The sequence below is a fragment of the Perca fluviatilis genome, chromosome 11, assembly GCF_010015445.1.
Source record: "Perca fluviatilis chromosome 11, GENO_Pfluv_1.0, whole genome shotgun sequence".
Taxonomy (NCBI): domain Eukaryota; kingdom Metazoa; phylum Chordata; class Actinopteri; order Perciformes; family Percidae; genus Perca; species Perca fluviatilis.
In genome coordinates this window covers 28,010,974-28,025,518 of record NC_053122.1, presented here as the reverse complement: position 1 = coordinate 28,025,518, position 14,545 = coordinate 28,010,974, and the positions used below count along the sequence as shown (strand labels likewise).

At 42.3% G+C, this 14,545-nt stretch overlaps 1 protein-coding gene across 1 annotated transcript in view; it reads right to left on the bottom strand.

Annotated features, from left to right (window-relative positions):
- Positions 1 to 272: 272 nt before the first annotated feature.
- Positions 273 to 14,545, bottom strand: part of dnah9l (dynein, axonemal, heavy polypeptide 9 like) — a 64,345-nt gene continuing 50,072 nt past the window's right edge. Inside the window, 16 exon segments of the mRNA XM_039814528.1 lie at positions 273 to 631; positions 1,098 to 1,238; positions 1,388 to 1,500; positions 1,746 to 1,861; positions 2,096 to 2,278; positions 2,566 to 2,748; positions 4,420 to 4,479; positions 4,839 to 4,958; positions 8,656 to 8,847; positions 8,915 to 9,004; positions 9,720 to 9,857; positions 11,746 to 11,873; positions 12,760 to 12,908; positions 13,029 to 13,222; positions 13,606 to 13,728; positions 13,842 to 14,012. Of these exon segments, the coding sequence (XP_039670462.1) occupies positions 384 to 631; positions 1,098 to 1,238; positions 1,388 to 1,500; positions 1,746 to 1,861; positions 2,096 to 2,278; positions 2,566 to 2,748; positions 4,420 to 4,479; positions 4,839 to 4,958; positions 8,656 to 8,847; positions 8,915 to 9,004; positions 9,720 to 9,857; positions 11,746 to 11,873; positions 12,760 to 12,908; positions 13,029 to 13,222; positions 13,606 to 13,728; positions 13,842 to 14,012 (2,349 nt within the window). The 3' untranslated portion in view covers positions 273 to 383.

Below are 14,545 nucleotides of genomic sequence, written 5' to 3'. Positions count from 1 at the left end.
TAAGTGATTTGGGGTCCTTCTGTAAGTCATTTTGGGATACAATTTGGTTCTGGAGAATGCTACAAGCAGCAATACCACAGGCCAAGCAGTCGGCCCGTTCCAAACAGGCACACACAGAGAAGGAGAGAATTATTATTATAATTTTTTTTAATGATTATTTTTTGATTGATAGGACAGTTAGGTGAGAAAGGGGAGAGAGAGGGGGAAGACATGCAGGAAATCGTCACAGGGTCGGACTCGAACCCTGGAGCTCTGCGTCGAGGCATAAACCTCTAAGTATACGTGTGCCAGCTCTACCACTGAGCCACACACGCCTACCTTGCCCAACAAAATCAAATCCCCGTGAAGTTGTAAATCTTGACCCTAGACCTCTAAACTCCCTCTCACACACTGAGCAGCAGGGCCACTCCTGCCAGCACCCACTTGGCGGGTCTCTCCCTGGTTTTTAGGCTGAAAGTCCATACATATGTGGGTCCTCTGATCTTGGTCTTGTAGAGCGGACATTCATAGATATTCCTGGTCTCCTGGCGGTCATTGGGCACAGCTCGGACCGCGATGACGGGCATGGCTGGGGTCAGTTCCTTTAGACGGGCCTCGGTGATCACCCCAGCCTGAGTGTCCCACCTCGCACCTGTGGGTGGACACAGGTGAAGACGAGAGGAACATTGGATTACCATGTTTACAAACTAGGGCATTTAAACATGTATGACATGATTTAATTCACAAATTTAGCTTTTACTCAAAATGTCCAAGGATAGAATAAGTATCTTGCTCAAGGATCAGTAACAGAAAAGGGGCCCTCCAGCGATATCTTGTTCTCCCTACTATGGCCACGCCAAGACCCGCCCTTCAATAGCATTGACAGACTACTATTGGCCAGGCGTCCATGCTTACACAAGGTAACGTAACCCAATTTGTACAGGTCCTATCCCCTGACCAATCGGCTATCCTAACCTTAACCACTCGAGGTCAATGCCTAACCCCAACCAATCGAGCTGCTATTGAACGGCGGGTAAAAAAAAAAAAGAAATTGAAAAAATGTGCCGGCCCTCCATGTTGCCCCACAATAAAGAGGAAATAAAAGACAGTTTGTCTACCTTCCATGTACAGTCCATATATGTATGCACCCTCCCTGGCAGGTTGGTTGAACTCTTCCTTAAACTTCTTGGTCACATCCACGGTCAGGTTCACCTTATCCAGGGGCCACTCGTTCTTACGCGCAAGAGACTGCATCACCGCTGGAAGGCCAGAACAAGATGAAAACAGACAAAGGATTAATAACGAGTGGAGAAAAAAAAGAAGAGGGGAGGTGAGTTGTGAAAACCTTTTAGTCAAGCCTAGGTAGTAGTAGGTGGTACGTAGTACCGTGTGCATGAATGTGTGTTACCAGTGAGGAAGGACTGGGGGTTGAAAAGTCCAGACAGCCAGACAACACTCGGCAGAGACAGGTCCTGAGTCCAGCTGTCTAGCTCTTTACAACGCTGCAACACATCATTATACCTGACGCACACAAACGCACAGAAACAAAATAAATAAAATGTCAGTCCTATGGACACTCACATGTATTTCTTACAGCAACTGTAGATGGATTCATCTATATGTAATGTATACCGGGACAGTATCTCAAACAACTACTTACGTGATTTTTCACGATCACACACACACACACACACACACACACACACACACACACACACACACACACACACACACACACACACACACACACACACACACACACCAACCATATAGCCAGGCTGTAGGTGGAGGGGTAGGCCAGCTTGGTCCAGGTATCGGGCACGTTGTCAAAGAACAAGGCTGTTTGCAGCTTCTCCATCTCAGAGGAGATGGCCAGTTCACCCTTTGACAGGTACATGCAATTGTTACATCACTATGAATACACACGTCGAAGGTGCTACATGTAGCAATTAAACATCACTGAATATGTAACAAACAGCTGTTGGCCACGTTTAACACTGAAGTATAGTGGCACCTGATCAGATGAGGGAAATCTGTAGGATGTTATTTGTGCGTCAGACTGCAAGGGCTGCACTGTAAGCCAACATACAAACCTACACAAATGTGTAGAGCATACCTTGAGTCCCAGGTCAAGCTCTTTCAGTGAGCGCCGCATCTCCGAGATGAGCGTGTTCATGCGCTCACACTCCTGGAAGCAGACCAGGATGTACGGCGAGCGTTCAGCTGTCTTAGATGTGATGTCGGACATGTTGTACTCCTCTGGTAGCTTCTCCAGCACCTCATCTAAAATTGTCTTCACCTGAGGGAAGGGGTGGTTACTAGATTAAGTGATGTGGTTCTGTGCACGTAGTTTCTCTAAGAATTAGAGAATTAGAGTGATCTAAAACGGCGTCCATTGTCAGAAATTCAAAAATATGACAGGCAGAGAAGCTTGCATTTATACATTTATGTGTCAGTATCTTTGTGCGTTTGCTAGGCGTCGGACAGGTTGTGTCACTTAATGGACAATAATGTATTCAAGCAGAGAAACAACAACAACTAATGCCATAAAGAAATAATTGGACATGGATGTGTAGGTGTAGCTACCTTCTCCTCCAGGGTCTGTGAGACTCCCTCCCCCATCACAGCATCAGGAGACTGCAGCTCCAGCAGAGTATGGAAAAGGTTATCTGACGTCACTGTCAAGAACTCAATTTCTGCGTTGGGGTGCAACCCATAATGCACCGGGCTTTCATGGGGCAGCATCTCATCTATGAAATCATGGTAGCCCTGGAGATGTACGAGTTAGCGTTGAGATCGCAATCAACTCTCTCGCACCACGCAGTTCAAAGTACGTATTACAGCTACGGTGGCCTTCACGCTTCAAAATGCCGGTCTCTTGCTCTTTTCAATATAATTTTTCTTTTTCTGGGCTCAGAAGAAGACTCCTGTTGCTCAAATTTGCATTTTGAATACGTGTGGTCCTCCACGTTTCCTTCTTCAAACTTGCCGGGGGCCGGGAAGCTACGATACCCATTAACGCGAAAGGCGGAGCAGTATGTCCTGTATGTCCCTTACTGGCTAATGTATTTCAAGATGATGCATGAATATGGAGCGTCTACCCCAGTTCATGCGAATGCAAATGTAAAATTTCAAGCCAAAAGGAATACTTGGAATTGATTGTGGTGGTTAATATTCATGAAAAAGGACAAGTTTGTGAACAGACAACACAGATTTTGATTATTACCAACTAAACACGTTACACACTGGACATTTAAAGGGTTTTACAGTCAGACATGTTTAGCGTATGGATTGCCTGTGTGGGAACAGAACTTTTAACCGTTATTCATCCAGGGACAGCTGACTGAACTTATAGTATTTTTCAGTTATGCCTTGCTTTACATCCACAGAAAGACACAGCAGGATGCAGTTACACTTCTGTTTAGACCAGTTAAAGTGATGGTTCGGAGTAATGCACCCTAGGGTCCTTTGCACCATGACCTCGAGCCAAACACCCCCCCAGAAGCTTTTTTCACCTGGGTCTTACATTGGAAGAGTTAGCTAGAGTAGGTTATCAGCTGAATAGCTTAGCGCAGGGGCTAATGGACCCATGTTTGTATCTCGTAAATGACCCCACTAATAATGCCCGAAATGATACCAAACGTCTACAAGTAGTACAAATAAGTTATGCTCTCATAAAAGGATGGATTGGAAAGTTTGTAAGTACACCAGAAGTTTATGTAAATAACACTTGCCTGCTGGCTTCTGCTCTCTGCTGTTTTTGTTGCTGCTGTAAGATGAGTGCTTATGGCCGTCTACAAATTACAACACCGAAAAGAGATGCAACAAAAATATTTTTTAATTTAACTTTTTTTTAAAAGTAAGTGCTGTAGTATAACTAGCAGGAGACAAGTAATAATTGAGGTAAGTTTGGAGACATTACCTTATTTAATCATTAAATTAATACATATTTTTGTTGTATCTCTTTTTGGTGTAGTAATTTGTAGACGGCCCTAAGCACTCGTCTAACTGCAGGTAGCAGCAGCAGCAACAGAGAGCTGAAGAGAGCAGGCAAGTCTACATATCTTCTGGTGTACTTACAAACTTTCCAATCCATCGTTTTATGAGAGCATAACCTATTTGTAATACTTGTAGACGTTTGGTATCATTTCGGGCATTATTAGTGGGGTAACTTACAAGATACAAACGTGGGTCCATTAGCCCCTGCGCTAAGCTACTCAGCTGATAACGCTACTCTAGCTAACTCTCCCAATGTTCGACCCAGGTGAAAAAAGCTTCTGGGGGGGTGTTTGGCTCGAAGTCATGGTGCAAAGGACCCTAGTGTGAATTACTCCGAACCATCACTTTAAGTGCTCAATATCAGAGAGAGCTGACAATGAAAGTTAAACCCTGTCAAGGAGAGGTTTTCTCACACCCTCCCTCACATCCATCACTAGTTACCTGGTAGTCCAGGTTCGAGGGGACGACAAACCCAGGACCCAAAGAAAGCTTCCGGTCAAACTGGAAAATTAAACAACGGAAAGAAGATTTTTCAGCGTACAAAACATTAAAATTGTCCTAACCTAGGTAGCCAAAGTTTCTTGGGCCAACGGTGGCCTAAATCTGGCACGTCTGCTTGCCAGACACCCTTTAGCTTGCATGTGCGGTGTCTGGCTCAAAACTAGCTCAATTGCTGCTAAGTGGAGCTGATTCTCCTCCCAAAACTGTCCAAGTCTGCACTCCAAAACCACTGTTAAATCTGGCAGCCATTTACTGTCTGTGCCAAAGCCAGTTCACATTTAGTCCTCTTGTGCTGGAACACAGCTGATCAGCCAGACATTCACTTTGTCTTTCTCTCTCACGAACAAAACCGTACACACCTGGTTGGGCTGCATGTATTCTTCCAGGTATGTTCTGCAGAGCCGCCTGTCCCAGTCATCAGTGATGTGTCCTCCGTACATGATCTCTCCAAACAGATACCTCAGGTCCTCCCATGGCACCTTCATCATCATAATCATTATGCAAAAATCACAGCTAATACAACCATTACCTTTATCATCATCATCATCATCATCATCATCATCATCATCATCATCATCATCATCATCATGCTGTGGCACACTCACATGTGTTAAGGAAAAACTCAGGACAGCAGCACTACTCATTTCACATACGTGAAGAAGGTTCGGGAGAGTTTGATCAATTACACAGGAGCATTTAATGAACATTCAATTGAGGAGACAATTAAGCAGCCAGTACAGTTTAACCACAATGTGTTATTGTGTAGAGCAGGGGAGGTGAGGGCGCAGTGGATATGAGACATGCCTTTGGTGTGGGAGACCTGGGTTCAATTCCCACTGTGATCCATCAACCGATGTGTCCCTGAGCAAGACACTTAACCGCTAGTTGCTCCAGAGGCATGTGGCCTCTGACATATATACAGTATATATAGCAATTGTAAGTCACTTTGGATAAAAGCGTCAGCTAAATGACATGTAACATGTGCCATCCCAGCTAATGAAGTTCCTGTCTTCCTGAAGGTGTATTTAAACTCATGCTGGAGGTGTTACATTTAGCTGAACCTTTAAGGTAAACAAAGATATTGTAGTCGCCTACAACACAGATGCTAAAGCCTAGTTCAGGCTATCTCTCTCTCTCTCTGGGAAGTATCAGATGCTAAGGTGACCAGATTTCTGAGACAAAATCCGAGGACATTTTCAGCTCAGAAGTGTAAATACCTCCAAAACAGGTCATGTTTTTATCTTTGTAAAACTTAAAACAGGGACACTGCCCCAAGGGCATCACTAGACCTAGAGCTGCACTGGGGCACAAGCCCCCCCTAAGGGGGTCCATGGGCATGCTCCCCTGTAAGAAAATGTTATCTATTTTAACATTTAAATGCATCAATCTGGTGCACTTTGAAAATAAATTCAGACAACCAGCAAGGGGGGTTCTATGTGTGGAGTAGTTTTGGAGACATGCCTCTTTGTAATTATGACATATATAACATTTATTTTTATGGCAAAAAATATTCCCCAAAATTATGCATATGCCTATTTTTGAAAAGTAAGTGATGTAGTATAACTAGCAGAAGACTAATTATGTGTGAGGTAAGTTTAGATACACAACTCTATTTATTTATTAAAATATTAAATGTTTTTGGCAAAAAACTATTCCCCAAAATTATGATTATGCTTATTTTTTTAAAGTAAGTGCTGTAGCACAACTAGCAGGAGACAAGTTATAATTGAGGTAAGTTTGGAGACACTAACTTATTTAATCATTAAATTAATAAATATTGTTGTTGTATCTCTTTTCAGTGTTGTAGTTTGTAGACGGTCCCTAAGCACTCGTCTTACAGCCGTCTCACCGCCGGCTGCTCGTAGAGACCAAGGGGGTAAGTTTCGCTTCAGAACTCGAACATCCTATGGCGCCATTTTGATGCTACAACAATATCACCTCCCATTAGCATTCCATTGACTCCCATTCATTTTGACGTCACTTTGACAGCAAATAACTTTACATCTGAAGCGTTTAAAGACTATTTGTCCATTGTTTATTTCTAAATAAACACAACAATGTATAAAAGGCTCCATTACCTTGTACCTCACGTTATGGCTCCTTAGCAGACGTTTTTGTAAAAAGGAATTACCGTATAGAACAGGAGAAGCTCGCAGGCAGTTTGGACTTAAATTAGCTGTTTAGGTTTAATTAATAATGTTAACTAGCATTTTACTTAGCAATAATTAGCCTGTGCTTATGTTATCTCCTTACATATACCTACGCTCTCCGTCTCTGCAAGATTGGGAATGATTGAGATTTCTCTTTGCACAGCTACTAGAAGACTTACAACTTTCAGACAGGTTGCTCACGTCACATTTACGTTGTCTCTCTCAGTTGGAGGCTGCTCAGTAACGCTCAGCCATCACCGGAAAAGTGCTTCTAAAATCCTTCACTGGTCTCTGTCCAGAGCAAGGGGGTAAGCGAGCGTCTGGAACGCGTAGCTCCTATGGCGCCATTTTGATGCTAACAAATGATCCCCCGCCGTTAGCATTCCATTGACTGCCATTCATTTTGACGTCACTTTGACAGTGAATAACTTTACATCTGAAGCGTTTAAAGACTCTATTTGTCCATTGTTTATTTCTAAAGAAACACGACAATATATAAAAGGCTCCATTACCTTGTACCTCACGTTATGGCTCCGTAGCAGGCTATTTTGTAAAAATAGGCTAACGATTGTGTCATAACCACGAAACTTACTGTCGCATAGTAGAGTTATTACCGTATAGTACAGGAGAAGCTCGCAGGCAGTTTGGACTTACATGAGCTGTTTAGGTTTAAATAATAATAATAATAATAAATTGAATTTATATAGCGCTTTTCATGGACTCAAAGTCGCTTTACAGGGCAGGGTAGATTATAAAAACATAACAAAACAAAACGAGCAAACAAAACAAGTAGAACAAAACAAGATACAGATGAAAAAGGGAGGGGGGCAGGTGGACTATGGGTAGGCTGAGGTGAAGAGATGGGTCTTGAGGCGGGACTGGAAGATGGTGAGGGACTCAGAGGTGCGGATCTCTTGGGGGAGGGAGTTCCAGAGCCTGGGAGCTGCTCTGGAGAAGGCTCTGTACTAAATGTACTAAATGTAAATACTAATGTTAACTAGCATTTTAGTTAGCAATAATTAGCCTGTGCCCATGTTATCTCCTTACATATACCTACGCTCTCCGTCTCTGTAAGATTGGGAATGATTGAGATTTCTCTTGGCACAGCTACCAGAAGACTTACAACTTTCAGACACGTTGCTCACGTCACATTTACATTGTCTCTCTCAGTTGGAGGCTGCGCAGTAAAGCAAGTGATCACTGGAAAAGTGCTTCTAATAGCCTTCACTGGTCTCCATCCAGAGCAACGGGATCTGTTGGTCCACTCTTATATACTGTCTATGGTAGAGACCAATGTTATTTCTCCAGGTTGGAGGACGGCTCGTTCTGGGGAAAATGAGCTTGTAGCTCGTTGTTTACCTTACTACGGTAGGAAAGATGCGTCGTTTGTGATTTAATAACATTTCGCTGTAGAGTAATTGATCCCGGAAGTTCGAATCTGTGAATATAAACAATATAATATAAACTTTACTGAAGTTGAGCACTGAGCAGCGCTTGCTTGCCTTGAACCTGCACGTGTAGGGTGCACGACTATACATTTGGTCAAGGTTTTTTTTCCTTTCATTCCAATTTCGGGTCTGTCAGTCACAGTGAAAACCGGGGACAGCTCCAGTGGGGACAGGTCACCGAAACCGGGGACGTCTGGTCACCCTATTATATGCTAAAGCCTAGTTCAGCCTCTCTCTCTGGGAAGTATCCAATGCTAAAGCCTAGTTCAGCCTCTCTCTCTCTCTCTGGGAAGTATGCTAAAGTGTGGCTGGCCCACCGATCTCCAAAAGGAGACAGTCCTGAGACAAAACATTCCCTTATCATACAGCTGCCTAGATTCCCTGAATCTGTAGAGAGGCAAACATAATTATACATGAACAGGTTTGGTTAATAGAGACTGGCCGTATATTCTCGTCCCCTGACCTGTGACCTATGAATGACTTGATGTTGTCTAAGCTCTCCCTTTAGTCTCATCATACCACAACATGGTGTTTCCGGAAAATTCCACCACCAACATGCACCAACAACACATCCCAACCTGTGCATTGGCCTCCAGGTAGTTGTAGAGGACGTTAACTGATATTGTCAGGTCTCCAGTGTTGAAGGGATACTTTCTGTTCCAACCCTGGGGTCCAAACTTCCTCCTCTCCGCCACACAGGCGTGGAAGTAACACAGAGAGAACAGGATGGTCTTAAACTCCTGCTCGCGGCTGCACTGGTCCAGGATGTCCTGGAAAGATGAGTCAATGAATAAACAGATGGGCCCTACTAGCACCAAGCAGACGGTAGACACTCACCTGGTCAAAGTTATCCAGAGCAGCATGCAAATTGGCAAGCATGCCTGTAGGAGGTTCATTGGTGATCTTAATAGCGTTTTCCAGAATGCCCTGAGGAAAACATATAAGGATAAAAAAAATTACTACTTAACAGAGTTTCATTTAGTTTGGTTTATTATAAGGATCCCCCATTTGCTGACTTATAGTCTAAAACAACATTAAATCAGACAATATTACGACGGACGATATTAAAACATTTCATTACACATACAGGAAAAGAAAGGAAACATAAAAAACTAACAAGTATTGAACAAAATAACAAGGGATCAACCCGAAAACCCCCAGAAAAATTCCAAATACACTATATTACACAACACAACATATAGACACCTGGGATCCTACATTCATAGAGCTGTAACAATTAAAATGTTGCTGTACAATTTAATTGTCTCAGAAATCATTGCATTTAACAATATATCTGTCTCTTTCAGTCTCAGTTGAAAAATATTTTTTTATGTATTACTTTTGCCAACAAATTCCAGTTTTGAGTGAATTCCAGCATACATCTTTTGGTTACATCACTGTTATGTGACCGAGATAAACTAATAACACAAGTACACAGCCTATGACGTAAACCACGCCTCTTTATCATAAAACATTGTATTTTTTTCTGAAATGAACATAAAGCAGTCATACCTCTTATGATCTTGTTAGCAATTCATTGAAAAAAATTGCGATTAGACAATTATTTAATAATTGTTACAGGCCTGTACATTCATTCCATGTTTATGCTTGACCCATTGAGATGACCTTACTGCATCTCTACCTGTGGGATAATGTGTTCCTGGGGTGTTGGTGTGGGCTCGGCGCTCATGAACACTCTGTAGTCCGGGTGACTGCCTTCACAGCAGCGCTCCAGGAGCTTCTCAAGTGATCCCAGCCAACGAGCCACCAGGTGGATGTTCTACAGGGAGGGGAATGCAAACGCACCGTCAAAATCGAGTACACTGTAAACCCAGATTTAGTTGTGATCAGTGGTGTAGTCTAATGTATTGTAGTGGGTATACTGTACTATATATGTATGGGCCAGGATGGGGGGGCCATATCATAGTATCATAGTGGGGGGGGGGACTTACATTTCCTGCATTCTGATACACTTTTATGCACCAATTTACAGTGGAAATACCTTTATTTAGCCTATGCGAAGAAAAAAAACATGACAATTCAAAATATATCAGAATTATAATGAAAAGTATTGGGCATTTTTGAGTGGGTATATGGAAATCATAGTGGGTATACTGCGTATACCTGCGTATCACGTAGACTACACCACTAGTTGTGATTAAACTTTTTAGTGGTCACTACTTATTCTTTCATGTTTTGTTAAAAAACATATTCATTACTAAATCACATTAGTTGTTTGTAATAATCAGCTTAAGTATGCAGTGCACAGATCATATTAGGCAGAGATAACTGAGGATGTTCAGTTTTCTGTATGGGAGGGGCTGGGTCATTTGAACTGTTCTGGGCTGAAGCGATGCAAAGGCTCATGGGAAATATGTGTTAGATGTTAGATATGTGTTCTGAACGGTTTCTGTCCTAGTTAAAGTGTGGTTTAAAAATATTATTTTTATTTATTAAAATATTTATTTTTTATATTTTTATTTTATTGTTTTGGGTGTGCATTTATGTAATCTGGGTTTTAGTTTTGTATGGTTGATTTAATGTCTGTCTACATTTATTGTTGCACCATGAGTGAGACCCGGGGGGGGGGACTGATGGGGTCTGGGAAATGAGGTATTGAGATAGATAACTTGAATCCCTGCAGAGAACTTTGGAAATTACGATGTAGGCATTGTTATCCATTCTGTTTTACTGGAACTAATGTATTGAATATACTGTTCCTAAAACTATACTGTTCAAAAGAAAAACACATTTTTAATAGAATGATTCCTTGCTGTAGTTTTGATAAGTAAAGTGTAATGTTTCTTATTTATTATATTTTAAGGGAAGTAAATTGTGTTTTGTAACGATTTTTAGAAATGACTACTGATGTAAACTTGATTTGTCTACTGCATCAACTTACCAGTCTGTATTAATACAACTTGACCTGTTAAATTTAACCTTTTGTAAAAACTTAAAACTATTTAAGGCAACAGGTTTCCATGCAAATTTCTAGTAAAGTGAACTAGTAAAATTTCTGTTATCCCCCTTTCGGGATAACAGTGTACAGTACAAACGGCGGCAGTGTGAACTTTGAGGCATGGCAGAGTGTATTTAGAGTTTCAGTAGTCTCACATTGCCAGACCTCCTGGTCTGGCTAGTCAACACAGCATTCCGGGATGGGAGAAAAATGTGCTCTGGTTTATTGGCATTTCTTTAAACCAATCACAATCGTCTAAGTGCCGGACGGAGCCACGGTGCCGCTGCAAAATAGCCTTGGCAAGGAACTTGTTTTGGTGGAACACGTGTACGTTCAAAAGTTGTTTTAGTCGTGCAACAGAAAACTCCGATTGGACAGATAGTCTAGCTAGCTGTCTGGATTTACCCTGCAGAGATCTGAGGAGCGGTTAACCATAATCCTCAGAAATCAACCAGAGTTTAGAACGCCAACGCAATTTCCAGCAGCACCGGAGTAATCCTGGAAGTTGAACGTCGTGGATATGGACTAGAGTTTCAGTAATAAATTATAGTTAAAAATCTAATTATACCAGCTACATTTAAATAATTCCCAATTATGTTTTTTTTCTTGTGTCATTATCATTAATTCACAAATTTCTATCTGAAGATAAAACATTAGTTTATTCTTTCAAATTATATTCAGAATAAACTCATCCCTCTTCCAGTCAGACCTGCAGTATAACCCAGTGACCCTCCTTGGCAGCCTTCTCCATGGCAACCTCAGCCACATCTTCCTGGCCCTGGCCCAGCGACACGTTGTGAAGCTTCCCCAAGTCGATAGTGAAACCCAGCTTCCTCCCTGGGAACACACAAGATTGCATTTTGCTGTATGTGTTGATGTCAATTAAAACCTCCCTATGGGAAACATGTCCATGTGATTATACTCCCACTGAAATGCATCCTTTAAATTTACTAATCATTTCATGTTTTTTTAAGTTCTTTCTGCCTTTCCTCCTAAATATTTCCCCAGCATTCCATTGCAACACAATTGTTCTATTGTTACAGTGCTTTTGGCAATATATAGTAAAGATGCTATTTTCTAAAAGCCCACCAGGGACACTTCTTTTATTGAAGAAGCTAGCCTGGGAAAACCCTGATGAACTTCTGGCAAATTTGAGATGTGCTCTGCAAGTCAGTCTGGCCAAGAGTCCATTCAGCCCATTTCCAATATTTCCAAATCGAGGCACCAATCACAGCCGCTGATTCTGGCTTTACACGACGACGATAGCGCAGCGACGGCGAGCAGCTTTTTGTTTACATGCTGCTACGTCACCTGGATCGTTGGTCTTGATTGGTTGAAGGACTATCCAATTGCGCCCAGAGGCATTTGAGCGGTGTCCGTTGGTGACGCCCCCTTTGGAAATATGCTGCAAAAGAACCTTTCCCAGACCCACTCTCAGTTACAACTGAGAAGTATCAGCAGTTTTCACAATAATTTCTTTGGACTGAAACCTTTTCAACAGAGTGATCCATATTTTCAGTTCTTTTTTCAAACAGTAAAATAGTAGAGCACAAACAGCACATGGGGTGATTCTCCACTTGAAGAGAGACACTTCTTTAACACAGAAACATCGCTTTGCACAAGTAAAGAAAGCGCATTTAATGTCCGTGCAAAGACAGTACGAGTGTGTGAGTATGTATTTGTGTGTGAGTGCATGCAGTCTGTGCTACTCTGTTTACAGTACCCAGCGATTCCACATCTTTCAGCGGGTCCACTCCAGGGGAGAGGATGAAGAACACAGGTGAGGCTGGACCACTTTCTCTGAAGGACTTTGCAAATTCAGTCTTTCGGCCCTCTGTATACTTCACTCCAAGTTTCTCCTCCACAAAGGTCCTACAGTGTGCCAATAGGGGCAGAACAAGTCTGGGTTTATGGAAAAGGTGATAGAGAAGTGGATAATCCAAAAAGAAATAAACAAAAGTAATACAAGAGGAAAAAAAAAAAACTCAGAACCTTAGAGCATAGGTCATGCGGTCCGGTCTCAGGGCTCTCATCATGATGAGTTTCTGCAGGGAGCTTTTCCCTTTCCACTCCTGGGGAAACTTCTCTTTCTCTGGACACTCCGACTCCACCATCTTCTTCCAGCGCTTAGGAGAGCCTTCAATGTCCCGATCCAGACCTCGAAACTCCTCAGTGAAACTCATCACCTGGGCAAAGACGAGGGACAGGAGGTTGTGTTGGACAATATGGAAATAAGGTAACACTTTATAATATGATTGAAATACCCTAATTGATGCATTCATTTAAAAAAAAAAAAACTGTGTTGATGACTGTGTGTGTGTGTGTGTGTGTGTGTGTGTGTGTGTGTGTGTAAGTGTAAGAAGTTGTTTGAGATACTGTCCTGGTATACATTACATATAGATGAATCCATCTACAGTAGCTGTAAGAAATACATGTGAGACATCCTAATCCTAATTCTTTCTGTGTGTTTGTGTGCGTCAGGTACAATGATGTGTAGCAGCAAAAACCTGTGTGTGTGTGTGTGTGTGTGTGTGTGTGTGTGTGTGTGTGTGTGTGTGTTTGTGTGCACCTTGATGGCGCTCCACGCTGAGTTGGAAAGAAAGTCGAGGGGGCTGACGTAGCTGTGGTCAATGTTAAAACGTAGCAGGAAGTCTAGCTCTCGCGCATCTATCTCCTTACTCATCAGGAGCAGCTGAAAGAGAAAGAGCCCAGTCAGGGACGAAACACACACACACACACACACACACACACACACACACACACACACACACACATACACTGACACTGACACGGACACATACACACCTGGAAGGCTAGCTGTGCAGTAAAGGTGAGCTTGTCTCGTTCAAACAGTCCCCTGCTGATGTAGTTGAAGGTGGAGTAGGTAACACAGTCTATGAGCGTGTTGACTCTGCTCTTCACGTCCTCGTAGGCCTCCGCCATCTCCACCGCCTTGTGGAAAACCACGTTAAAGGCCTGAGAACAAGAGGGAGAACCTCATCACAGATTTCACACACAAGTTAGAACACAGGGTCACTGTGAGCGCCTGCTTCTTTCTAATTCAATTTGTTAGAACTGCTGTCTGCTTTTACTCTGTGTGTTGCGGTTCTCAAACTCTGTTAGAGCTGCAACGACTAATCGATTAGTTGTCAGCTTTTAAATTAATCGCCAACTATTTTGATAATCGATTAGTCGGTTTGAGTAATTTCTTCTTTTAGATACATTTTTTATCATTTTTATATGTTTGAACAGACAAACACAATTGAACAAGAACAAAAACCATCTCCCACCCCCCACCCTCTGCGGTCTCGAGGAAAACAAAAACAGAAATCACACCTTGCCTAGTCACTCGCCTCTACTTCTTGTGATACTGAGGTCATTGGGACTGCTACTTGTGCTGCTGCGTTTTTCCATACATCTATAGTCGATGATTTGGCTTTGTTTTTTGAGTAATTCTTTTAAGACAAAAGTAAAAATTATTTGATTCCAGCTTGTTAAATGTGAATATT